At 45.1% G+C, this 27,449-nt stretch overlaps 1 protein-coding gene across 6 annotated transcripts in view; it reads left to right on the top strand.

Moving 5' to 3' along the window:
* Positions 1-22,219, top strand: part of LOC112865267 (uncharacterized) — a 64,229-nt gene extending 42,010 nt beyond the window's left edge. For 5 of the 6 annotated variants that reach the window (XR_015240836.1, XR_015240830.1, XR_015240831.1 and 2 more), the window contains one exon: positions 21,920-22,219. Coding sequence is in view for 1 of the 6 variants with exons in the window: in XM_086677411.1 (XP_086533537.1) it covers positions 15,105-15,467; positions 21,920-22,060 (504 nt within the window). In the remaining 5 variants the exon portion in view is untranslated. Of the gene's footprint in view, positions 1-14,858; positions 15,468-21,919 lie in introns of those variants that run through there. The other variant, XM_086677411.1, reaches the window with a different exon arrangement.
* The last annotated feature ends 5,230 nt before the right edge of the window (positions 22,220-27,449 follow it).

Here is a 27,449-nt window from a genome sequence, read left to right as displayed (position 1 = left end):
CAGAGGCAGATATGGTAGGAATGTTGGAATTATCAGAGCAGGAATTTTTTTTTTAATTTTTTTTTCAACGTTTATTTATTTTTGGGACAGAGACAGAGCATGAACGGGGGAGGGGCAGAGAGAGAGGGAGACACAGAATTGGAAACAGGCTCCAGGCTCTGAGCGGTCAGCCCAGAGCCCGACGCGGGGCTCGAACTCACGGACCGCGAGATCGTGACCTGGCTGAAGTCGGACGCTTAACCGACTGCGCCACCCAGGCGCCCCCAGAGCAGGAATTTTTAAAAGCTATGATTAATATGCCAAGGGCTTTAATGGCAAAGGCGTCCCACATGCAAGAACAGACAGATAATGTAAACAGAAATAAAAATTCTACAAAGAATGAAATGAACTGCTAGCAATAAAGAAAACACTGGGACCAAAATGAAGAATGTCTCTCATGGGCTCATGAGTAGACAGGACGCGGCTGAGGAAAGAATCTCTGAGCCTGAGGATATGACGATAGAAACTTCCAAAACTGAAAGGCAGAGAGAACAAAAGACCGAAAAAAGCAACAGAATAGAATATCCAAGAACCGTGGGACGATTACAAAAGGTTTGGCATACATGTAATGGGAATATTAGAAGGAGCAGGGAAAAAGGAACAGAAGCAATATTTAAAACAACAACGATTGAGAAATTTCCCTAAGTTCATGTCAGACCCCAGCCCACAAGAAGCCAGAGAACACCAACCAGGATAAATGACCAAAAAAACTATGTGTGAAGTATCATATTGAAACATCAGAAAATTGCAGATAAAGAAAAAATCTTGAAAGACGCCAGAAAGAAAACAAACAAACAAACAAACAAAAAAACCAAAACCGTTATCTAAAGAGGAGCGAGGCACCTGGGCAGCTCAGTTGGTTAAGCATCCGACTCTTGATCTCTGTTCAGGTCATGATCTCACAGTTTGCAAGTTAGAGCCCTGCCTGGCCCTCTGCGCTGAGAGCACGGAGCCTGCTTGGGATTCCGTCTCTCCCTCTCTCTGCCTCCCCCCACCTCTCAAAATAAATAAATAAACTTTAAGAAAATAAAGAAGGGCAAAGATGAACATTACATCCAACTTCTCTGAAGCCATGTAAGCAAGAAGAGTGAAGTATTTAGAGTGCTCAGAGAAAACCCCCCCCCACCAATCTAGCATTCTGTATCCCCCCCAAATTGCCCTTCAAAAGTGAAGGAGAAAGCACGACTTTCTCACACAAACAGAAGTTGAGAGGACTTGTTGCTACTAGACCTGCCTTGCGAGAAATGTTAAGAGAAGTTCTTCAGAGAGAAGGAAAGCGATGTAGGTCCGAATCTCAATCTATACAAAGAAAGGGAAAGCATTGGAGAATAAGCAAAGGTAAAACAAACACTTTTATTTTTTCTTATTCTTAACTGATGTAATAGGGAATAGTTGGTTCAAAATAATAGCAACATATTTGATTATGTATGCTCATGTACGTATGTATGCTTGCACATGCTTATGTGTAAGTGAAATGAATGACAGCAATGATATAAGAGATTGGAGGGAGGAATTAGGAATATTTGGTTATGATAAGGTACTTGCACTACTTCCGAAGGAGTATGGGGCTTTTGGAAAGTTAGTTGTAAATGTAACATTGCAAACTCTAGGAAAACTGCGACAAAAAGTTTTTAAAAAGTATAACGGATATGCTAAGAAAGGAGAGAAAATGGAATCGTAAAATGTTCTGTTAAAACCACAGAAGGCAGAAGTATGAAAGTAAAAACAGGAATAAGAACACGAGTAATAAATAGACAAAGGTGATGGATATGGTAAGTGTTAATCCAAATATACCAGTAATCACCTTAAACATCAATGGTCCCAATACACCAATTAAAACATAGAGCTGGTCAGAGTGGATCAGAAGATAAGACCATTTTGTCTATAAGAAACCCATGTACATTTTTTTAAGTTTATTTTTTTATTTTGAGAAAGAGAGAGGGAGAGCATGAGCACACTGGGGAGGGGCAGAGAGAGAGGAAGGGAGAGAGAACCCCAAGCAGGCTCTTCGCTGTTAGTGCAGAGCCTGACATGGAGCTCAATCTCACTAACCGGAACCAAAATCAAGAGTCAGATGCTTTTTTTTTTTTTTAACGTGTATTTATTTTTGAAGGAGAGAGAGACAGAGTGTGAGTGGGGGAGGGACAGAGAGAGAGGGAGACACAAAATCCAAAGCAGGCTCCAGGCTCTGAGCTGTCAGCACAGAGCCCGACGCGGGGCTCGAACCCACGAACTGCCAGATCATGACCTGAGCCCAAGTCGGTCGCTCAACTGACTGAGCCACCCAGGCGCCCTCCATTTTAAGTATAAAGATGCATATAGATTAAAAGCAAAGGGGTGGAGAAAGACATATCATGCTAATATGAATCAAGAGAAAGTGGGAGTAGCTATATTAATTTCAGACGGATCAGATTTTAGACCCAGGGATTACATGATGTTAAAGGGGTCAATACTCTAAAAAGACACGTGATCCTTAATGTGTATGCACCTAACGACAGAGTAGCAAAATATGTGAGGCAAAAACGGACAGAACTGCAAGGAGAAATAGAATACTGGGTTTATTATTATAGTTGGACACTTTAACAACCCTTTATCAGTAATGTACAGAACCAACAAACAGAAATTCAGTGAGGACGGGGGTGAACTCAACAAAACCATCAATCAACTGGATATAACTGACATCTATACACTGCTTCATCCAACAACAGATTACATGTTCTTTCTCAAGATCATGTGGAACATTCACCAAAATAGACTACATTCTGGGCCATAAAACACACCTTGGCAAAGCTACATTTAGGCTACAGCACATTCTTAAATTACACATAGTCAAAGAAGAAATCTTAAGAGAAATTAAAAAATATTTTGAACTCAATGAAAATGAAATCACAACTTATCAAAATTTGTGGGATGCAGTGAAAGCAAGGTTTAGAGGGAAATTTATATGCATTGAATGCATATATTAGGAAAGAAGAGGGGCGCCTGGGTGCCTCAGTCAGTTAAGCGTCTGACTTCGGTTCAGGTCACGATCTTGCAGTTCATGGGTTCGAGCCCCTCATTGGGCTCTATCCTGACAGCTCAGAGCCTGGAGCCTGCTTCAGAGTCTGTGTCTCCCTCTCCCTCTGCCCACCCCACTCCTCCCCCCAAAATAAATAAATATTTTTTAAAAAATTTAAAACAAGAAAAGAAGAAAGATGTTCCTATTTATTTATTTTTGAGACAGAGAGAGACAGAGCATGAGCAGGGGAGGGGCAGAGAGACAGGGAGACACAGAATCCAAAGCAGGCTCCAAGCTGTCAGCACAGAGCCCAACGTGGGACTCAAACTCACAGACCGCAAGATCATGACCTGAGCCAAAGTCAGATGCCCAACTGACTGAGCCACCCAGGCACCCCAGAAAAGAAGAAAGATGTAAGATTGATAATCTAAGGAGGAACCTCACGAAAGAAGAGACACAGATGGCGAGTAAGCACATGAAAAGATGCTTAACAACATATGGCATTAGGGAACTGCAATTTAAAATAACAACGAGGTACTACCACACACATAATAGAATGGCCAAACGGTGAGGATGTGAAGCAGCAGGGACGCCCATTCATTGCCAGTGGGAATGCAAAATGGTACAGCCACTTTGAAAGACAGTTTGCATACTTTGAAAGACAGCAAACATACTTTTACTATATGACCCAGCAGTCATGCTCTGTAGTATTTGCCCAAATGAATTGAAGACGTGTGTCCGCATAAAACCTGCACGGCTTTTTCGTTAACTGTCAGAACTTGGAAGCAACCAAGGTGTCCTTCAGTAGGTGAATGGGTAAATAAATGATGGTACATCTAGACAATGGGATATTGCTACTGCTAAAAAGAAATGAGCTCTCAAGCCGTGAAAAGACATGGAGGAAACTTAAATGGCATATTGAAAAAGGCTACATACTATATGATTCCAACTACATGGCATTCTGGAAAAGGCAAAAGCTACGGAGATAGTCAAAACATTAATGGTCGCTAGGGACTCGTGGGGAGGGAGTTGAATAGGCAGAGCACAGAGGATTTTTTTATTAACTTTTTTTTAATGTTTATTTATTTTTGAGAGAGAGACAGAGTGAGGCAGAGAGAGGGAAACACAGATTTTTAAAGTAGTGCAGCTATTCTGTACGATACTACAATGGGGACACCTGTCATTATGTATCTGTCCATAAAGTGTGGACTTTGGGTGATGATGTGTCAGTGTGGGTTCATGGATTGTAACACATGTACCATCTGGTGGGAGATGTTAATAGCAGGGGAGTGAGGTTTGTGTGAGGACAGGTGTATATGGGAACTCTGTACTTTCCATTCAATTGTGCCGTGAACCTAAAATTAAAAAAAAAAAAAAGGCAAAAAAATTGTGGTGCACCTCAACTCCCACAAATAATTTGAACTAAGGACAATATACAATAAATAAACCTAAGGGAAAATATTATTTTTTCCTATGATGGCATCAGAGCTTTTTTTAAAAAAATAAACTTTTAGGGGCACCTGGGTGGCTCAGTTAGTTAAGTATCCAATTCTTGATTTTGGCTTAGGTCACGATCTCATGATTTGTGAGCTTAAGCCCTGCATCAGGCTCTGGGATTCTCTCTCTCTGCCTCTCCCCCACTCATGCTCTCTCTGTCAAAAGAAATAAATAAACTTAAAAAAATTCCCCCCCTTTATTTTGTGTGTGTGTATGCATGTGTGTGTGTGTGTGTGTGTGTGTGTGTGTGTGTGTGTGTGCCTGCCTTACTGGTGTCCTAGGAACATGCTCCGTCTTCCAAGGGGGTAGCTAGCACTGAATTGCCCAAACACACAGGCTGTAACTAAGGCCAGAACCAAGGAAGTCAGGAAGGAAGAATCCTTTGGTGGGGTGCTATCATGGTCAGGTTCACAGACAATAGAACACGTTCCTCATCAGGATTCCTGCCCATAAGGCCACTTTCTTGGCTGGGCTGCCCCTTCTCTCTCCCTGCATCCCTGCAGCTGCCGCATCAGTGGATGGAAAGTTCTTACACGTGCCATGTAGCTAGCCCAGTGGATGGATGGGTCACCTCAGGCCTCAGGTGCTTTACTCTTTCTAAAGCAGAACTGAAATTTCACCTGGGCAGTTAGTTCTAGTGACCACAGAACTTTCGTTTCCCTTTTGTTGTAAGGAGAAAGTTCTGAACACTACTATTTCACCATGAGTAACTGGGTACTGGGTGGGGACTTGATTCACACGTGTGGTTCCTAACCAGCAAAGCACTAGAATCACCTGGGGGAGCTTGGTATGAGGCAGAGGCTTAGGCTCCACCTGGACGGGTGAGCAGGGAGGGTCTGTAATTTCCTTTCTCTTTTTTCATTTTTAGTTTAGTTTTTCTTAAAGTGTTTATTATTTTGAAAGAGAGAGAGAGAGAGGGAGAGAGAGAGAGAATGAGTGGGGGAGGGGCAGAGAGAAAGAGAGAGAGAGAGAGAGAGAGAGAGAGAGAGAGAGAGAGAGAGAGAGGGAGAGAATCCCAAGCAGGCCCTGTGCTGTCAGCTCAGATCCCGTTGCGAGGCCTGATTCTATGAACTGTAAGATCATGACTTGAACCAAAATCAAGTATTGGACGCTCAACCGACTGAGCTACCCAGGTACCCCAATTTTAGTTTTTTTTTTTTTTTTAAATGTAATCTCTATGCCCAATGTGGGGCTTGAACTCAGGACTCTGAGATTAAGAGTTGAATGCTCTACCTATGGAGCCAGCCAGTCACCCCTCATTTTTAGTTTTAAATCATTATTTTTTTTCGCCCAGTTTTATTGAGATACAATTGACATATAGCGCTGTATAAGTTTAAGATATACAGCATAATGATCTGATTCATGTATACTGTGAAATGATTCCCACAGTAAGTTTAGTTAACAGCCTTTGTCTCACATAGATACAAACACATATATAATTCTCCCTTGTGATGAGAACTCTTAGAATTTGCTCTCCTAACTTTCTTATATAGCATATATCAGTGTTAACTATAGTCATCCTGTTGCACGTTACATCCCTGATGCTTATTCATCTTATAACTACCTTCCTCCTGTTTCCCTGAGCCCCTCTGTAACCTCAAATCTAATTTCTTTTTCTATTAGTTTAGTTTTTTCTTTTCTTTTGGTTCCACATATAAGTAAGATGATACAGTATTTGTTTTTCTTTGTCTGACTTATTTCACTTAGCATAATGCCCAGGTTGTTGCAAGTTGTAAGATTTCCTCATTTTTTAATGGCTGAATAATAAAGTGTTCCTCAAGGAACTCAGATGGCCTTCCAGGCGTGGGAACCACTGGTGCAGAGCACATAGCTCCTTCCCCTTCGGCCCGAGCATATTCGGTCTCCTCTAAATTGGCCCCATATTTTCACGCCTCATTATCCTTGCTCACTTCTCTCTCTCGCTGCTCCCTGCCATAATATTTTTACACTCACTTTATTATGCCACTTATATGATATCATACTTGTTTCCATATTTCTTTCCCTGACCAGATGAGCTCCTCAAGGGCAGAGATCATGTCTCATTCATCTTTGAGTTTCCTGCATTCAAGGTTGCCATGTATAGCTGAGCAGGTTGTTCACTGCTCAAAAGAGCGGGGTGTCTACACATACTAATAAAGGTTTATTTATCTACTTATTTTTTGGAAACGTTTTTATTTATTTAAGTAATCTCTACACAACCTGAGATCAAGAGCCACAACCCTGAACTCTCACAATGCTGAGATCAAGAGCCACATGCTCTTCCAACTGAGCCAGCGAGGTAGTAAAAGTTTATCAAATGAACAAACAATCCAATCCCTTTAGACTCTGGGTCTTACCAGATCAAGTAAAGATGCAGTAACTTTCATCTCTACCACCTGAAAGTGGAAGCAAAATTTCAGAAATTAGTATTAATTCAATTCATTATATACGTGTGTGAGTAGCTATATACATTATATGTGCACGTAGGTATATGTGTAAACATACACATATATGGTAACTTCAGCTTTGTAGGCAGCACTGGACCAAGTTAAATAGGTGATTGGCAGACAATTCAGCTGGTTGCTGTTCTTCTAATGACATTTAAATGTGCGCAATACTGGGTTACAGCTGTGTGTGGGGGAGCTTGCATTTTGATTCCACTGATGTAGTAACCAATTCTGAGATTGTTCCATGTCTAAGATTTTTTTGTTTTAGATTTCATTTTTAAGTAATCTCTACACCCACTGTGGGGCTCAAACTCACAATTCTGAGATCAAGAGTCACGTGTTGCACCAACTAGCCAGCCAGGCATCCCCCATGTCTAAGATTTTAAAATAAGGTCTTCTCTGGATTAATCTTTCTCCCCTTTTGCGGGGGGGGGGTGGTGTGCAGAAGAGGGGATAATTATAGGAGTTCCTTCTCATTGGCCTACATGGATCCTGAGATGTACAAATAATGTGGGATAAGATAGTAGGATGTAAAACATACTCAACTATGTCCAAGCTCGGGAATGTTGTTTGGAAAGACCAGTGCCCACTTTCAGGCACTGGTTAATTTGATTAGATTGAGATTGATTTGATTAGATTAATTAGATTAATTGATTAGATTATTTTGATTGAGGCATCGGGACCTCTGGAAGTCAAAAGAAGTTCAGAATTCTTTTTTTTTGGGGGGGGTATCTCCCCCAAATGGAAATATGAAGAATGCCTGAATCAGTGTGATACAAATGTGGTATATTTAAAATGTTTGGATTTAACAAATGACTATTTTTATCCCCCCCAATGTAGTTTTATAATGTTTTTTACAAGTCATAATGAAGTTCTAAAGCAATATTAAATTTTTTTAACTTTTTAATTTATTTTTGAGAGACAGAGAGAGACAGAGCATGAATGGGGGAGGAGCAGAGAAAGAGGGAGACACAGAATCCGAAGCAGGTTCCAGGCTCCGAGCTGTCAGCACAGAGCCCGATGTGGGGCTGGAACCTATGAACTGTGAGATCACGAGCTGAGCTGAAGTCAGATGCTCAACTGACTGAGCCACCCAGGTGCCCCAAAAGCAGTATTAATTCAAAGGAGGTTCTAAGTGACATGGCCCAGTATCAAGTGCAGTCCTTCAGCATAATCCAGTGGCCCTGATTAAATTCTTCTGTAGACGATGCGAAAAATCTGAGTTTGAGGTCTTCGTCAATGTGAATTTAATCGACAAATTGAATTAAATGCCTCCCATCTCCTCCCCCAAACCATACTAGGTTTGCCTAGCATCAAAGACAGAACTTGGGTCCTATTTATTGAATTCGTGAGAGCCGAGGGTGTCTAGTGTAGCGACTCTCACTGGAATGAAATTACTGTGAAGGCATCACAAAGGGCATGTTGGGCAGAGAAGCATGAACTGGGTGACTAGAAGCCCTGACCATTCAAATATGCAAATTTTCTTGGTCTTCCCCTGGAATTGAGAAGGAAGGCAAACTTGTTTTGAATTCAGGCACAGTTGGGTAAGCACAGGATTGGTCTTAGAGAGTTATTTTGACTTTTGAACCCAAGTGCATTCTTGGGTAGCCTCCTCTTGAGTTGCATGTTACATATGGTGAATGGAATGTGCTGTGGCTATAGAATAGAGTTAATGAGGGCACTTTTCCGGCAAATCAAGTCCTTGTTTATGCACATTCTTTCCTCCTTTGGATATGAAGTCATATGCTCTTCTGGGGTTCTAAGTCATACCGGAAGAGGTGGAGACACATGGCAACATCTGAGGCCAAGCAGAAGGAGAAAAGCCCTATAAAAGGTAGAATTTGTGGAACTGCAATCTTCAAGAAGCCTCAGATTGAACCCTGATCCTGGTCTCAGGCTGACCCATGACCCTAGCCAAAGACAGTGATCAAGGGGAAGACCAGTTAAATTTATATTATGGGCCAATGGTCAGCAGACATCTTCTATAAATGGCCAGAAATAGCATTTTAGGCCTTTTTGGGCCGCACAGTCTTCATCTCCATTGCGGCCACTCAGCTCTGCCGTCGTAGCATGAAAGCAATCATAGTTAATTTGCAAGTGAATGAGTGTGGCTGTGTCCCAATACAATTATACACACACACACACACACACACACACACACACACACACATACATACACATATATATTTTAAAAGTTTATTTATTTTGAGAGAGAGAGTGCACGCGTGCATAGGTGTGTGCATGCACAAGTAGGAGAGGGCAGAGAGAGAATCCTAAGCAGGCTCCCTGCTGTCATTGGGAGCCCCACGCAGGGGTCCATCCTATGAACTGTGGGATCATGACCTGAGCCGAAATCAAGAGTTGGAGGCTCAACCAACTGAGCCACCCAGGTTCCCCTAAAATTTTCTTTATAAAACAGGTGGCAGCATATATGGCTGATAGCCCATAATATGCTAACCCTTACTCTGGAGTACCACAAACAGAAATCTGTGCATCCTCGAGAAATATCAAGTCTCAAATATAATCGGAGAGCACTCTTGATTCCATAAATGGGACTCCCTGTTTAAGTGAGCTTGAATCTCAAGTCTATTATCTACAAGTTGTGGGCCTTGGGAGAAAACACATAATACCTTTTCTCATCTCAGGCTCCTTATTTGTAATATGGAGATTGTAAAAGCTGCTCTGCCTCCCCCAGGATGATGATGACACTCAAATGAACTGTAATGCACCGACAGAAGCTCTCATTGGTACTATCATGGAAGTGCAGAAACACCTTATGAGTTAAAAACTGAAGCGCCTTAATGGAAGAGATGGTGATTATTCACCACTGAATCTTTAGCACCTGCCGCATGCTGGCCCTCAGAATAAATTTATTGACTTTAGAAATGAAATAGATAAAATATTTCCTTCTTTCAACTCAGTGTGGTGTTATTTGAATAGACTGGAGTAATCAAAGCTTGCAGAGAAACAGTGATTTGAAAATAGAACGTGAGCCATTTAATTTTTGGAGTTTAGCTACATTTGGGGAGTGTTTCTGGACCAACTTGCCTAAACAACTTCGGACTTGCAGAAAAGACTCCCATCAGGATATTACATACACATTTCCAGCTCCACTCAGATATACTGGAAGTGTTCCATAATTGAGGGAGGGTTTTCCCTCAGGCCTTTAAAATTTTCTCATCAGTAATATCCTCACTGCAAGAGAATCCTGAGCCATCTGACTGAGCACCCCTGGGACAGTCACTTGTTTCAACACTGATCCCGTGGTTGGACGTGACCATGTGCACAGACTCCCCAGACTCACAATACTAGCTTGTTAAGCAAGTTGAGAGTTTGTTTGGTGTTTTACAGATGTGTCACTGCCCAAATAAAGGCTAAAGATAACAGTCTGAGTACTATTGATGCCAATAAAAAGAAAATGAACCCAAAACCTTAGTTATGTTGACTTATCCTAAGTCAAATGCAATAGTCTCATTTGCCTTTCCATTTTGAAGGCAGCATTGAACAGTTGAAAGAACAAGAGCTTTGGACTCAGCCAGACTTGAGTCAAAATTATGATGATAGCATGTTAGAGAACTGTGGCCTTGTATGGCTGACTTAATCTCAGTTGTAAGTCTCAAGGTTGTTGTGAAAGTAAGACAAGTCAATGGAAATGGAGGTACCTAGCACGGTGCTGGCTGGCACCCATTCTTGGGTAGGAGTGGAGGAAACTTCTGAGAGTTGGGAGTTGTTGTGGGCTGGGTGGCCTCCCCCACAGGAATCTACTACAGTGGCCTTCTTCCAGGGTTCTGCATTCTGCTCATCATAGTTAGGGTCAATGAGACCTCTCTTGGCTGAGAGTAGATGAAAACCATTTTGGATCAGGGTATGATGTGGGGGAAATGTTCTTGGACAACCTTGAAAGGAGAGACCAAAAGACTCAGGGGTAGGAAGAGAGGCCTAGGTGGCCAGACCCATCCCACAGAAAGGAGCCACCACCAGTGAATGACCAAGGATCTTTTTGTTCATTCCCTACAAACAGTTCCCTCCATTAGCTTGTATAATAAGGATTTATCTGCACTGAATGTAACGTAGATGCTTTTGGGAGCGTCTTGAGAGTATGGTGTGCTGGTTGGGAGAGTAGGATTTAGGATTAGGCTACCTGTTAGGCAGGTTACTTGGGATCTTTGAGTCTCAGCTTCCCTACCCCAGAAGATGAGAGTATTTATTCTCTACCCTCTGTGTCATTGCCTTATCTTGTGACTTCTGCCTTGTCATTGTGGCAGCTCACTCATGGTCTTCAAAGCTAGTCACTGAGGTCTCTGGGTAGAACTGTTCATTTCAGACACTCCAGAAGCTGCTGGCCAGGTCTGCCCACCTGCCTTTGGGTCAGGTGTAATCAGCATGGCCGGCAGGGAGACAGGGTGGATATGATCACATGAAGTAATCCAGAGGTGGCTGCTTAGCCAAGGACTGTGGACCGAGCCATTTCTCACCAGAGATTGTGGATGTGATGTGCATAATGATCTATGTTCAGGATGCAGAGATAAGACAGCAATCTTTAATGCAAGGTAGACGGTGGTAATGGCAACAAAGGAAGTGCTGATGAAAAGCTTTCCAAGTTCAAATGAGAAAGAATTTGCCTTCTAGCTAGGGGAGTAAAGGAAAAGCTTCATGAAAGAAAAGGCCTGCAGAGCGTCTATTACCCTAGGTCAATTAGGGCTCATACCTGAACTTGAAGATGAGGGTCAGTCTCACCCAAACCTCATGACTGGAAATTCAGGGAGTTCCTCCAGTGAACCCATCCCATCCCCCAGCCACAAGCATTGATTCAAGGATGGTGTGTGACAAAAGTCAAGCAAGCCAGGGACAGTGAGATCTACCAGGAAGCAGACGTGCCTCTTCTCTGCTGAATTTGAACATGGAAGTATGTGGCCTTAGAAGCCACTGTCAGTTATCTTACAGGCACAGGGGGAGAGACTTTTAAGTACAGAACCCTCTCTGAGGAAGTACAGCTGGGAGGGGAGGGGAAGAGAGAGAGAGAGAGAGAGAGAGACTGGGCCCTGGATGCATCATTTCAGGGAAAATATGGGGAGTTGAGGCATTAGTGAAAAATACAATTTGCTGGGAGCACTGGAGCAAGGATGTTCATATTGGAAAAGCAGATTAGAAAGAGATCACGGAAGGTCTTGGATGGGGAATAAGAGACTTTCTATAGCCTTTCCATAGGCAATCAGAAGCTATTGGGAGTATTTAAGTACTGTGCTATGAGTGGCGTTGTGGGTAAATAATCAGTAATGGGTGCAAAATAGATGGGAACAGAGAGGCTGCACATGGGGGGGATGATGGGGAGCTCACTATGATAATATGAAGACCCGAATGGAGCTAATGCAGTGGGGCTGGCAAGAGGAGAGTGGGGGGAAATAAAAGCACGGAGTCAAGATTGTAGATGAAGATTTGTCACTAAAGCTGCATGAACGAAGGAAGGAGGGTGCCTATACACAAGTCAAGCCCGGAGGAGCCCCTGCCTCAAGTTCTTGGCTGGCTCCTTTTTTTTTTTTTTTTTTTTTTTTAATTTTTAAATGTTTTTTATTTTTGAGAGAGAGACAGAACGCAAGCAGGGAAGGGCAAAGAGAGAGGGAGACAGAACCCGAAGCAGGCTCCAGGCTCTGAGCCATCTGCACAGAGTCTGACGCAGGGCTCGAACTCACCAACTGTGAGATCGTGACCTGAGGCGAAGTCGGACGCTCAACCGACTGCACCACCCAGTTGCCCGCCCCCCCTTTTTTTTTTCTTGGCTTGCTCCTTTAGGCCAGTAGTTTATCACCATAAAAGATGGGTGTAAAAGATTAGACAACAGGTTAAATAAATTTTCTTCAGGCATCATCCCACAATGCAAATGGAGCACGATGATGACACTTTACGACATTGAGAAGTAGCTTGTGGTGTTGACTCACAATCTGTACTGTTAGCAAACTTCAGGAGCTGTTTATACACAGTACTAGCAAACTAGTACTTTTGAAGGGGATAGCATAAAACATACACATCCATTTTTTGAGAGTTTGTACTTTTTTTCTAACTGGCTGTGTGACTCTGAGTCAATCACTCACCCTCTCTGAGCTACAGTTTCCTCGATTGTAAAAAGGGGAAGAATAGAGCTTCTTTCTGGGGTTCTGGTCCTCACCTCATGATGTCATAGGAAACCCCCTTGCCAGTTTCTAATAAATTTAAGATAATGAAATAAACAGTAAAATACATAAAAGTATGCAAAAATAAGTAAATACAAGGTAAATAGGTTTCAATCTCTTTCCTGTCTCTTTCCTGTCCTTTTTTTTTTTTTTTTTTTTTTTCTTTTCTGAGTATGCTTTCTGTTTGCAGCCTGCCCTTAAACAGATACTATTTGCATTTTTGCGTTGTCACAGCTTGGTGGTAGGTTTTCAGCTTCATGTAGATTTTATGGTTAAGGCAGTCTTCCAGATTCTGGTACCATCTGCATTACAGGATTGGGATGGCCTTTCTCTGCCCTGTATTTTAGAATGGTGGAATAACTAATACACAGTCTTTTATTATGATGATTTGCTCGAAGAGCTAAAAGCTACTCCTGATTTATATGGGGCGCCTGGGTGGCTCAGTCGGTTGAGTGTCTAACTTTGGCTCAGGTCATGATCTTGCAGTTCGTGAGTTCCAGCCCTGTGCTGGGCTCTGCGCTGACGGCTTGGAGCCTGGAGCCTGCTTCAGATTCTAGGTCTCCCTCCCTCTCTCTCTCTGTCCTTCCCCCGCTCATACTCTCTCTCTCTCTCAGAAATAAACATTAAAAAAAATTCTAAAAAAGCTACTCCTGATCCATAATAGTGGGGAGAAGGGGGTGCTTCTCAGCAAAAGGCTATGGGTATGACAAGCATTGTGAGTGGTATCTCTAGAGCAGGAGGGTGATATGGATGGCTAATGCAAGGGAAAGTGATGAGGGCCATAGAAGACGCATTGCTCAAGTCCCATGGCCAGGGGAGAGCCACTGTTAGGGATCTAGTGTCTTAGATCTATCAACAGCTCCCCATTTCCCCTGCACTACCATTTCTTCTGAATGTTTACTATGTGCTAAGTGTTTGTACTATTTCATTCAAGTCTTGAGATAACCCTAGGAGGTAGATAAGGCATTATTATTAAGCTCATTTGACAGATAAGGAAATTGAAGCTTAGGTCATTTGTCTGAGGTCACGAAGACAGAGCTTAGTTAAGGGACAGAGCAAGAACTTGAATCCTGGCCTTTAGTGATTCTAGAGCCCATGGTTTTAACTATTGTCCCAGATCACCTGGGAAGCTCTCTCTTATCTTTTCTTTTATAGGCACTTGATTTATGTCACCCATCTGGAATGGGATGGAGTGAAAAAAGGGGATTTGGGAACTATTGTCTCTTCAAGATTACTCAGCTCTTTGATATCTCCCCTGGGAGCCACATTGACTGTCAGCTAGAAGGTGCTGGAAAAAAATAGATTGCTCCAGGGTGTTCACTTGTATGCAATTTATTATTTCTAAAGATAAGGCTTAAAGAGACATCTATATTGCATTCTATTTCTTCCAATGAATGAAAGCAGAAGGGCATCTGTTTAGCATTTGGGACAGGCACCTGGTTCACTCTGGTTAGAAGAGAAAAATAAAGGGGCACCTGAGTGGCTCAGTTGGTTAAGACTCTGACTTTGGCTCAGGTCACGATTTCACAGTTTGTGAGTTCGAGCCCCGCGTCGAGCTCTCTGCTGCCAGCCCACAGCCCGCTTCAGATCCTTTGTCTGTCTCTGCCCCTGCCCCTCTCGGTGCGTGCTCTCTCTCAAAAATAAATAAAATTTAAAAAAATGAGAGCACATGAGAGCACATCTTGCGCACATGTCTTTGTAAGTAGCTGCATTCTGACGCTGGAGTCAAATCGCCCAGTTTGGACGGTGCCATCTGTTTCCTGCGGGGACCTTGACCGATACACCCAGAAAGGTTGAATGACTTGTCCAAGGTCTCAGGAGGATGTGGCCACATACCAGGCTGTGCTAATGAGAAGAGATAACGCTGGCATACTTTACTGTTTATGAAGAATTTTCATCACCAGAATCTCAGGTGCAGGAAAAGCTTTCCACTTAGAGATTAGAAAAGTGAATCTTAGGGAAGAGGAGCAATTGGCCATGGCTGATGAGCAACAGAGCTATCCTCAAACCCAAGGCATGGGCTGTGCCCGTCCCACCCCATGGCCACCTCCAAGTCAGGCCAAACTTCTGATTGTTTACTGGCACTACTCCGGTGTGGAGCGTCGGGAGAGCACGGGCCCCAGAGTTCCATCTTCCAGGCCCAGAGCTAATGATGCTCCCTGCACAAGCCAGCGACCATGCGAAGAAAGTGATAACACCCCTATTTTATACATGAGGAAAGTGACGCTCAGAAGGCTGAACATCTTATCCAAAGTCACGCAGCTGGGAAGTACCTGGAACTTGAACCGGAGCCCGTCTGCCCGCCCTTTCTGCTGCCCCGAGCTGTCTTTGTGTGCACAGGTGTGGATTTCTGAAGTTACTGTGGGCTGCAGACCCTGCACATCCTTTGTATTTTCTCTCATCAAACCAGTCTCAGCCTGGCCTTTATACTAACTCTGGGACCTTGGCCTGGCTCTCCTATTGGGAAGCCAAGGAGGCTTTTGTGGATAAAACATGACAGAAAATGGACTGTAGCTGATTAAGATCAAGAGATAACATGGGAAGGCCAGGCAGGCCCTTTGTCTGAGTTAGCCTGGGAAAAATGCAGCCAGGGTCAGAACCACCTCCTGTTCCTACTGAGGGGATAGCGGTGCCAGAGGGTGATTTTCAGCTTTGATGGGCATCTCAGTTAGCAGGGCTGAAGGGTCCATCTGATCTACCGTCTTGGTAACAAGATTCCCCTGGGCCCACTAACTTTCATGACATAAAAGCAGAGTAGGGGGCTGTTGTTGGCTGAGCATTGACCTGGGGTCACCCACTCTCTGTTTAGCCTCAAGGACTCACTCCCCCAGTTTGGGCCTCGGTTTCCTTATCTGAAATATGGACGAGATGGGTGACTCCAGAGGCCACCTATCTTCCCAGTCTGTCGTTTATGCGTTTGGGGGTCTGGGGAAGTATGTGAGCCTTTCAAGACCTCCCCACTTGCTGACACCCCTCCCATCCCTTAGCAGGATATCAGGGTTGTACTGTTGGTGGATTTGCATCAGTCAGTTCACATTTTCTTCCCTATTTACTCACATCCATGAACAGCTGGCCGAGACCAGGCAGTGGTTGCAGAGGGGGTTGCAGAGGGGGTTGCAGAGGGGGTAGGACTATCTGCATAGCATTTGTGCCTCCCACCACCCCTTGAATGGCGGTTAGCAGATTTGGGAAGTATTCTAGGTTATGTGCTGCTCCAACCTCCCCTTACTTTACGACAGTGACGAGCAGAGCCTGGGATGCTAAGTGACTTGCCCAGGATGCCCGTGACCCGGGGCCGCCACCCTCCCGGAACACTGTGCTCTTGCTGCCAAAGAAGACTCACTGTGCTTGGTGAGGGTCTCCGAAGACGACTGCTTTGAGGATAAAACAGAAATAATAAACCTACAGTGTAGAGAGAAACACCATGGAAAGCGTAGATAAATAAAAAGACGAAGAGGAAAAAGGTCACGTGATGCCACGCTGTTTTGGCTGAAGCAGAGCAGCGCTCTTACGGGATGCGCTGGAACCTGGCTTAAAACCCAGCAGTGACTGAACTTCTTGTTCTTATTGGCAGGTTCAAGGGGGTAGCGGCTGCAGTGTTTTCTGTTCGGGGAGGGCCCTTGGCCAGAGTTGCTGAGTACTCAGCGCAAGCCAGGTGATGAAGCATCTGGCAGGACCCGGAGAGAGGGAGAGCGTTTCTCCTGGCTGAATGAGGAAATGGGTTCCATGGCGGTACGGTCTGGGGATGGGGTGGTCCCTGAGACAGGTGGGTAAATCTATGGGGACATTTGCTCCGTGGGAAGGCTTGCTTGCCTCTCGTGCCCCCCCTGTACAGCTTTGTTCTCTTTCCGTGCGTCCTAAGAAAGAGCTGCTCTCGTACGCGCTTTGGCACCGATGCCTGTGCCTCCCACAGCCGATTAGAAAAATTCTTTTCAAAACTTAAGGCATAGGATTTTAGAGTGCCAGGTCTAAGGACCTTAGAGCTCAGCTAGTCACATCCGGTTGTTTAACACTTGAGGAAACTGAGGTTCTGGGATGAAAGTTGGCTCACTGAGTGCCACGTGGTAAGATACTGGCAGTGCTAAGCCTCCGACGTAGGCTTTCGGATTCCACTTGGTGTGATCTCAGGCTAGACAAACGGTACACGTGGTCTCAGCCAGCCTGGGATGGTACAAGGGAGTCAGTGCTTCTAAATGAGTAACTGGTAGCCTTAATCCCATATACATAATAATGAGCTGAAATGTACTGAGATCTTATGTGCAAGCAGTTTTACACGATCTCGTTTAATGTCACTTGACCTGTGAAGGAGGTGTTATTATTGCAGGTGTTTTACATAAGGAAACTGAGGCCTAAAGTGATGTAACTTGCCAGAATTCACACAGCCAGCAGGTAGCCGAGCGAGAATGTAAGTCTGAGGCTGAACCTTGTTGTCAGGTCATTAGATGAACAGAAAATAATCTTGTAAAATTTGTTCTGGAGTGACACGTAAGTTTTAGGCATCTTTTCCCTTTCATATTTGAATTTTTATTTATCTATTTATTTTTTAAACGTTTATTTATTGTTATTTTTTTTATGAAATTTTTTTTAACGTTTATTTATTTTTGAGACAGAGAGAGACAGAGCATGAACAGGGGAGGGGCAGAGAGAGAGGGAGACACAGAATCTGAAACAGGCTCCAGGCTCCGAGCTGTCAGCACAGAGCCCGACGCGGGGCTCGAACTCATGGACCGTGAGATCATGACCTGAGCCAAGTCGGACGCTTAACCGACCAAGCCACCCAGGCACCCCTAAACGTTTATTTTTGAGCGAGAGAGACAGAGTGTAAGCAGGAGAGGGGCAGAGAGAGAGGGAGACACAGAATCTGAAGCAGGTTTCAGGCTCTGAGCTGTCAGCCCAGAACCTGATGTGGGTCTGGAACCCATGAGCTGTGAGATTATGACCTGAGCTGATGTTGGAGGCTCAACTGACTGAGCCACCCAGGTGCCCCTATTTGAAATTTTTCTAACAATTAAAAAAATTGAGGGGTGCCTGGCTGGCTGAGTCGGTAGAGCATGTGACTTGATTTCAGGGTGGTGAGTTCAAGCCTCACAATGGGTGTAGAACTTATTTAAAGAAAACCTGACACATAGTTCACACTTGAATGTTTTATGTAAATTCATATAGGACTGAACTTAGTGTTTTGATTTCTTTTTAGATTTTATTTTTTTAAGTAATCTCTACACCCAATGTGGGGCTCAAACTCACAACCCCAAGATCAAGAGTCAAGCTCCAACGACTGAGCCAGACAGGCGGCTTAGTGGTTTAAAGCAGAAGTTCTCAAGCTCTAGTGGGCATAAGAATCACCTGGAGAGTTTCTGAAAAACCCAAGCTGCTGGCCTTTCCCCCAGAGTTTCTAATACCTCAGGTCTGGTGTGGGGCCTGAGAATTTGCATTTTTAAGTTCCCAGGGGCTGCTGGTGCTGCTGATCTAGGGACCTCACAGAGAATCACTGACTTAAAGGACTCATGCAAAAACTTTGTGTCTGCTGAATTTTCTTGCATCGAGTCTCATTTTCCAAGTTAAGTATACCTCTCGGTGAAAAGAGTCTTGTCAGGAAGTAAGGGAAACAATGTTATCACTTGATTGCCTAACTACCATTTCAAAAGGGCTGCAGAAGGGCCTTCAGTTAGGACGAATTGTCTAGCAGGCTAAAGACTTGGGCTGAAAAACACCAGCAGGAATTAATAGATCCCAGCCACATCTTCTACTCCTGCCCTACTCTCAACATACAGGATTCTGGGGGGACAAAGGGAGAATGGCTGAGCTGAGGTCACATGTCTATTCCTGAGCCAATCACCGTGGCCAGGAAAATGTGATGCTCTGATTGGCCAAACCTGAGGCACAGGCCGACTCCTAAATCAGGAAGTGAAATGAACTCCTGGAAATAATTCCACTGGGGTGCAGACGCTGTGGATGTGAGTGGTCCCTCTAGAGGAAGCCTGGGGATGAGGAACATCAGAAAAAAAGGGTAAAGTGGAGGCCAGGTGGCAAAAACACACATGCCCACCTTTCTAGTTGCTAAGCAACCTTTTACATTTTAGTTCTGGTTATGCTTATTTCCCACAAAGTTCTCCTAGCACAAGGGCTGACCTCTCTGTAGATGAGAGAGGGCCAAACCCAGGGGGTCTTGAGTGAAGTGGAAAGATCTGGGCTGGAGATTTGGGTTGTAGTTCTTTTCTGCCGTGAACTTCCTTCCCTCTGTGAGTCTGTGTTTTCTTCAGCTACAAGATGAGGAGACTGGCGAGGATCTCAGTGGGCCCTTGCAATTCTAATTAGGGTTGTGGTTCAGGGCAGTGTCACAGGCAGTGGGGCCCTCCCAGTGCCTTTCACATGATATCTCAGAAATGAAGGCAGCTTTTTCTAAACATGGGAGGTACCTGACACAGAATGACCTGGCTTACTGGAAAAAGCCTCAGATAGACTTGGCATCAGATAGACCTTTTTTTTTTTTTAATTATATTTATTTATTTTTGAGAGCAAGGGAGCATGCACACGTGACCGGAAGAGGGGCAGAGAGAGGGAGACAGGATCTGAACCAGGCTCTGCGCTGACAGCACACAGCCCCATGTGGGGCTGGAACTTACCAACCCTGAGATCATGACCTGAGCCGAAGTCAGATCCTTAACTGACTGAGCCACCCAGGCGCTCCTCAGAGAGACTTGATTCCTGTGTGACCCAGGCGAGTTAGAGTAGCCCCTCTGAACCTCCCTATAGAAAGTGGAGTTAATCCAAGTGGAGACAATCCACACTTGGTCTCAAAGGTTGTTGAGGTTGAGAAGATGCATGTGAAAGTGCTTTGTAAACCTTCGAGCGTGGTGCAGATGACAGGCCCACCGACCCAGGGCTCTTGCCTCCCAGGCTGGCATGCTTGAGGGACTCAGTGCTCCTGAGTGAAGGCTAACGCTCACATTCAGTGGGCACCAGCCCTTCCACAAGGCACGTCTGATACTTGCAGAGGTCTTATATTTGCTATTCTGCCCACGAGTGCCCCATCGGGTGGTAAATTCAGGCCACTGGAAGCCTCCCCTAATGACTCTACCCAAGTAATCCCCACCACCCACCAGTTTCCTTCTCTCTCTCTGCCTCCATTTGTTTCCTTCACAGCGCGTATTGCAATTCCTATTTATCACTGTGGTCATTTAGCTGCGTATTGGCTTAGCCCCACGACACTGTAAGCTCAGGACAGCAGGGAAAGTACCTTCCTGTTGTATGCCCAGCATGTATGTACTCAATCAGTACTTTTTTTTTTTTTAATTTTTAAATGTTTTTGTTTTATTTTTGAGAGAGAGCTAGTGGGAGAGGGGCAGAGAGAGAGAGGGAGACACGGAATTGGAAGCAGGCTCCAGGCTCTGAGCTGTCAGCACAGAGCCTGACACGGGGCTCGAACTCACGAACTGTGAGATCATGACCTGAGCCAAAGTCGGAGGCTTAACCGACTGGGCCACCCAGGCGCCCCTATTTCTTGAATCAAAGAACAAATGCAAAACGTTAGAGGCCTGTCCCTGTGACTTCTTTGGATTTTCCTCAAAGGTGCCATCCTGTGAACCGGTAGCTCTCGGCACCTTGTGTGAGCCAGGAATGGCGAGAAATGCTGGCGGTGCCGGGGTCTTCCCAGACTGGTAGGGAGCGGGCTGCCCTGCCCCCGTCCCTTGACCTTGAGCATGCATGCCCTTGCCTTCCCACATATCCATGGGGACCCGTGTCTGGGCCCTAAAGCTCTCCTGAAATGATTTTCAGAAAAGGTTCTGATGAAGTCAGGTACACTGGTGAAGGAGAACACTCTTTTTCATAACAAACAATAAACCACGACACTTGAGATGACAAGGATTTTTGTGATACTTCCCACAGGACTATGTATTTTGTAGGGCCTAGTGCAAAATGCAAATATGGGCTTTTAAAAAATTCATTAAGAATGTTGAGATTGTAACAACAGAGCATTAAACCAAGTGCAAGGAAGTCCCCCTACACCCGCCTTTTTTTTTTTTTTTTTTTCCTAAAGTAGGCTTCGCATTCAGCACAGAGCCCAGTGCAGGGCTTGAACTCATGACCCTGAGATCAAGACCTGAGCCAAGGTGCTTGACTGACTGAGCCCCCCAGGGGCCCCATGCCAGGACCCTCCTAAGTGAGAGTTGCACACCCATGAGCCGGACCCTGCTTGCTGCCTTCAGAGTCTAGTGAGGAGATGAGTTTGGATTCTCCGGGCTGGCCTGCTGTTTGTGGACACTGTGGCTTCCAAAGACCCTTTTTCCATCAGCTCAAGAATGATACTGATTCCAGACAGGACTCTCAGCAACCAGGATACGCCACTCGCCCAAGAAGCTGCCGCTGCTCCTTACCCCCAGATTTACCCCCAGACTCCGTGGTTTCCAGCTAAGCCACTTGACTCAGAGCAGAGCCAAGTTTATTTATTTATTTTTTTATCTAGTAGCTTAAGGAAGCAGGAAAGTTGTTTTTGAAAAACTCCCTAGAGGGGCGCCTGGGTGGCGCAGTCGGTTAAGCGTCCGACTTCAGCCAGGTCACGATCTCGCGGTCCGTGAGTTCGAGCCCCGCGTCGGGCTCTGGGCTGATGGCTCAGAGCCTGGAGCCTGTTTCCGATTCTGTGTCTCCCTCTCTCTCTGCCCCTCCCCCATTCGTGCTCTGTCTCTCTCTGTCCCAAAAAATAAATAAACGTTGAAAAAAAAATTTTTTTAAAAAAAGAAAAACTCCCTAGAAGGTAAACATGACGAATGATGACATTCTTTCATTGTTTACAGCAACACACTGGCATGGAGGGGGTTCGCGTTGCCACCACAAGCTGCTGTTTACCTGTCCTCCGCACACCGCACGCCTACAGCAAGCAAGTGACACAGCCTCCTTCCCGGGGCCCCACCTTCAGGAATGTGGCCTTATTTTAGAGGAGGGGAGAGGCGGGGAGAGGATGGGCGAGGGCAGACTTAGGTGGAATGGGAGGGTATACTGGCTTATGTTTCCTGAAAGCCACCGAGGGAAACTCAAAACTATATACATCAAATTATCCAATCAATATATATTTTAAATAAATGAACATAGCTGTGTATTCAGTTGATTTTATTTCAGAACAGGTAATACATTCTTATGGTTCAAAACTCCAAAGTTACAAGAATGTTTATGGTGAAAAATCTTCTCGGCTCCCCTGCCCCTGAGGGTAGACATTACAATTCGTGGGGTTTTGTTTTTTGTTTTTTTTTTTTTTGCACCCCGGTAGAAATACTGTTTGCATAAATGAGCACATATGAACACACCCTCCCACCCTGTTTTTTTTTTTTCCCCTCCCCACTGATCACACACTTTAACACTGTCCTGTACTTTGCTTTTTTCACTAAAGATTATATCCAGGAAATCTTTCTGCCTCAGTTCACAAAGAGCTTCCTTGTTCTTTTCTAAGTATGCATAGTATCTTCATTGTGTAACTGTGTTGTAATTTATTTAACCACGTGGACGTTTAGGCTCCTCCAGGCTTTTGTTATTACAAACAGGGTGTAATAAGCGATTTTGACCAGTGTGGTTCAGAGTTTCCCTTGGTTCCGTTGGGGAAAATGGAAGTCAGATTCGCCCTCCCAATTTCTTTTTCGGTCAGAGTCAAGGGCATGTGCATTTCCAGATCTAATGGAGTGGAATGGATACCACCATTCAACCTTCTGTGAATTTCCACAAGTATTTATTGAGTGCCCACTTTGTGCTAACACTCTTGCAAAACACTCGGGATACTCCAGTGCCATGACAGTCCCTGCTCTTCTGGGGAGACAGTCTGGTTAGGGGCTGAGGGAGGAGACCTATGATCAATCAACAAGAAGCCCAAATGAGGCACCTGGGTGGCTCAGTTGGTTGAGCATCTGACTTCGGCTCAGCTCATGATCTCACGGTTCGTGGGTTCGAGCCACGCATCAGGCTCTGTGCTGACAGCGCGAAACCTGCATGGGATTCTCTGTCTTCCTCTCTCCCTGCCTGTTCCCTACCCATGCTCGCTCTCTCTCAAAAATAAATAAATAGGGGCGCCTGGGTGGCGCAGTCGGTTAAGCGTCCGACTTCAGCCAGGTCACGATCTCGCGGTCCGTGAGTTCGAGCCCCGCGTCGGGCTCTGGGCTAATGGCTCAGAGCCTGGAGCCTGTTTCCGATTCTGTGTCTCCCTCTCTCTCTGCCCCTCGCCCGTTCATGCTCTGTCTCTCTCTGTCCCAAAAATAAAATAAACGTTGAAAAAAAAATTTTTAATAAAAAAAATAAATAAATAAATAAATAAATAAACATTAAAAAAAATACCTCAAGTGCTGTGATGGGGTGTGTGTGGAGGGCACCACTTAAATGGGGACTAGGAACAGCCTCTCTTGGATCACTGAGCTGTACTTGGGGGGATGGTACCAGGCGAGATTAAAAATTAAGCCTCAGACTTCAAATTTGTGTGGTTTGTACAGCTCTTTCAGACTTTCCCCATCGTTTGGCTGGTTGCCTAAGTAGTAGGGATTACTCTCGTAGGGCAGAGAGGTTTGGAGACATTTTCTTGTTTTCTCTCTCTCTATTCTGTTTTTGCAAAAGAGAAAATCGTCTTCACCTAGCGGCTCCACAGGAGGGTTACCCTTTGCGCCGTCTGAAGAGGTCAGCCCACAGAGCAGCAGTGGAGGCCAGATCTGGAGAGGCCTCAGCCTTTGTAACTCAGGCCACCTGAGCTAGAGTTCTCATCCAGTCCAAGCGGCCCACAGTCTGCAGAAATGGAGTCTTGTGGTGGCGGCCGCTCGGCTGGGAGGATCCAGATGGTTCTTCAGGCTCACCCCCGTCAGCCTTCTGATTTGGATGCTCCCGGAGCTGGGAGCACTGAAGTGAAGGAAGTATTAACGGGTAGCAAATGTTGATGGGGATCCTGGGCACGGAAGCTGGCGATCTTTCCTTCGTTTGAGGATGATATTGAACACTTTGAGCTGGCCGTCCGGCACCAGCCCTGGCTAATCTGGCTGCTGTGCTGAATGGGTGCTTCTCTCCCACTCTCTGCCCTGACCCACACTCTCCTGCATCCTGTCCATCAGCAAGGCAGGCAATTCCTTACTGTTCTTGCCCCTGAAATCCTTCCCATCCTTCAAGTCCCAGCCATGAAGCCCCCCACCTCCCTTATAGCCTGCTTTAAAGACTTCAGGGCAGGTCACGCATTGTCTTTATTCCCTACAGGGTCCTTTGGGGCAGAAACCTTGACACCCGGGCCCAGTTCTGTTGCCCCTCCCCACCCTGATCCTGGCACAATACAGCCTTGTCCGTAGTAGGCCTTCAGCACACACGTGTTGTCCGCAGAGTAAAAGCACTGCCCTGGTTTGTAAGACGACACTCTGTCCATAAACGAGGGAGCCGGCAATGTTAGGAATGGCGATTAGCACATTGTTGTTACTTGAAGTTGTTCTAGTGGGTCTATTTCCCATCCAAGTCAGCACTGCCTTGTTTTCTATTTTGGGTCCTATTTCAGCAGAATGATTAAACAAAGGGGAAATCATCAAAAACCACAGCAGAGCCTGATGGGGCGGAGGGAAAAGGCAGAACAGAGCATGTGGGGTTGAGGGGAGGGTGATAAAAATACAGTCAGGGGGTGGGAGTCCGAGAGACGGGGTGGCCCAGACTGAAGCCCGAGAAAGCAGCGCATGTAAAATGGGGCCATGTGGCAGAGCCTTTGGGGAAAGAGCTCTATGAGAAGGGGGGCCGAAGTCCAAATAACTTCACCCTGGGAACCAGTCAACTGTCCTGACTTGTGAGAGAGGGAAGCCAAAATTGCTCCAGAATTTTTTTTTTTTCCTGGAAAGAAGCATGAACAGAAATTCCAGCTGAAGGGCCAGTCCCCCCTTCTCCTTCCGTTCCTAGGGCTGGGCATATGGCTCCTGTCTCTGGACAAGGGAACCGCTTGTGTGCATTCCTTCCCTGGGCTGCTGGGAGAGGGCGTCTGGTCCCCACATTTTCCTCCCCTGGACGGAGGGGGCTGACCTCAGATTCTCCCCGTTGCAGAGTCTGGTTCCACAGTGGGTCACTGGAGTGTCCCAGCAGGGAATCTTTGATGTGGAAGAGACCCAGCAGGACCAGGGGCCCACAGCACCCATGGGAGACCCAGGAACCTAAAGTGGCCTGGGGCAGGGAAGGAGGGAATGAGAGAGAATGAGGCCTGCTTGCTTCTGGAGCGTGGGCTCCTGCGAGATTTTTACCAGCCTTGGTCACAGGTCCAAAGCTCCTGGTGAGGCACCGTGTATTCCACATTCTCTCCTTCAGAGACTGCAGGGCTGTGCTGTGGCCACTTGCCACATATGGCTAGGAGCACTGCAATGTGGCTGGTCCAAGTGGAGATGTGCTTTAGGTATAAAACATACCCGAACTTGGAAGTCTTTGTATGGAAAGAGAACGTAAACTATCTTGTTAATAATTTTCATGTCGATTACGTATGGAAATGGTGATGTTTGGACATACTGAGTTAAACAAAATGTATCAGTGACATTAATTTCACCTGTTTTTTCTTTTTTCTTTTTTTAATTTACATCCAAGGTAGTTAGCATATAGTGCAACAATGATTTCAGGAGTAGATTCCTTAATGCCCCTTACCCATTTAGCCCATCTCCCCTCCCACAACCCCTCCAGCAACCTTCAGTTTGTTCTCTGTATTTAAGAGTCTGTTATGTTTTCCCCCTGCCTCTGTTTTTTTATTATTTTTGCTTCCCTTCCCTTGTGTTCATCTGTTCTGTGTCTTAAAGTCCTCATATGAGTGAAGTCATATGATATTTGTCTTTCTCTGACTGATTAATTTCACTTAGCATAATACCCTCTAGTTCCATCCATGTAGTTGCAAATGGCAAGATTTCATTCTTTTTGATTGCCAAGTAATACTCCATTGTGTGTGTGTGTGTGTGTGTGTGTGTGTGTGTGTGTGTGATAAAGAAGATGTGGTATACCACATCTTCTTTTTTTTTTTTTTTTTTAATTTTTTTTTTTTCAACGTTTGTTTATTTTTGGGACAGAGAGAGACAGAGCATGAACGGGGGAGGGGCAGAGAGAGAGGGAGACACAGAATCGGAAACAGGCTCCAGGCTCTGAGCCATCAGCCCAGAGCCTGACGCGGGGCTCGAACTCCCGGACCGCGAGATCGTGACCTGGCTGAAGTCGGACGCTCAACCGACTGCGCCACCCAGGCGCCCCTACCACATCTTCTTTATCCGTTTCTCCATCGATGCCCATTTGGGCTCTTTACTTTGGCTATTGTTGATAGCACCGCTATAAACATCAGAGTGCATGTGCCCCTTCGAAACAGCACACCTGTATCCCTTGGATAAATAAATACCTAGTAGTGCAATTTCTGGGTCGTAGGGTAGTTGTATTTTTAATATTTTGAGGAAGCTCCATACTGTTTTCCAGAGTGGCTGCACCAGTTTGCATTCCCGCTAGCGGTGCAAAAGGGTTCCCTTTCCTCCACATCCTGGCCAACATCTGCTTTGCTTGAATTGTTAGTTTTAGCCATTTTGACAGGTATGAGGTGGTATCTCATTGTGGTTTTAGTTTGTATTTTCCGGATGATGAGTGACGTTGAGCATTTTTTCATGTGTTTGTTAACCATCTGGATGTCTTCTTCAGAGAAGTGTCTATTCATGTCTTTTGCCCATTTCTTCACTGGATTATTTGTTTTCTGGGGAGTTGAGTTTGATAAGTTCTTTATGCATTTTAGATGCTAACCCTTTATCTAATAGGTCGTTTGCAAATATCTTCTCCCATTCCGTCGATTGCCTTTCAGTTTTGCTGATTGTTTCCTTCGCTGTGTAGAAGCTTTTTATTTTGATGAGGTCCCAGGAGTTCATTTTTGCTTTTGTTTCCCTTGCCTCTGGAGACGTGTTGAGTACGAAGTTGCTGTGGGCAAAATCAAAGAGGTTTTTGCCTGCTTTCTCCTCGAAGATTTTGATGGCTTCCTGTCTTACATTGAGGTCTTTCATCCATTTTGAGTTTATTTTTGTGTCTGGTGTAAGAAAGTGGTCCAGGTTCATTCCTCTGCAGGTCGCTGTCCAGTTTTCCCAGCACCACTTGCTGAAGAGACTGTCTTTCTTCCGTTGGATATTCTTTCCTGCTTTGTCAAAGATTAGTTGGCCATATGTTTGTGGGTCCATTTCTGGTTTCTCTATTCTGTTCCATTGATTTGAGTGTCTGTTTTTGTGCCAGTATCACCTGTTTCTTTTTTCAATGCAGCTACCAGAAAATTTGAAATTACATATGTGGTTTGCATTCTATTTCTGTTGGCTGGTGCTGGTCTACAGTGTCTGTGTCTTA

This window comes from Puma concolor, chromosome D1, assembly GCF_028749965.1.
Source record: "Puma concolor isolate L17-30 chromosome D1, mPumCon1.1.hap2, whole genome shotgun sequence".
NCBI classification, from domain to species: Eukaryota; Metazoa; Chordata; class Mammalia; order Carnivora; family Felidae; genus Puma; species Puma concolor.
This window is presented reverse-complemented; position numbering and strand designations above follow the sequence as displayed.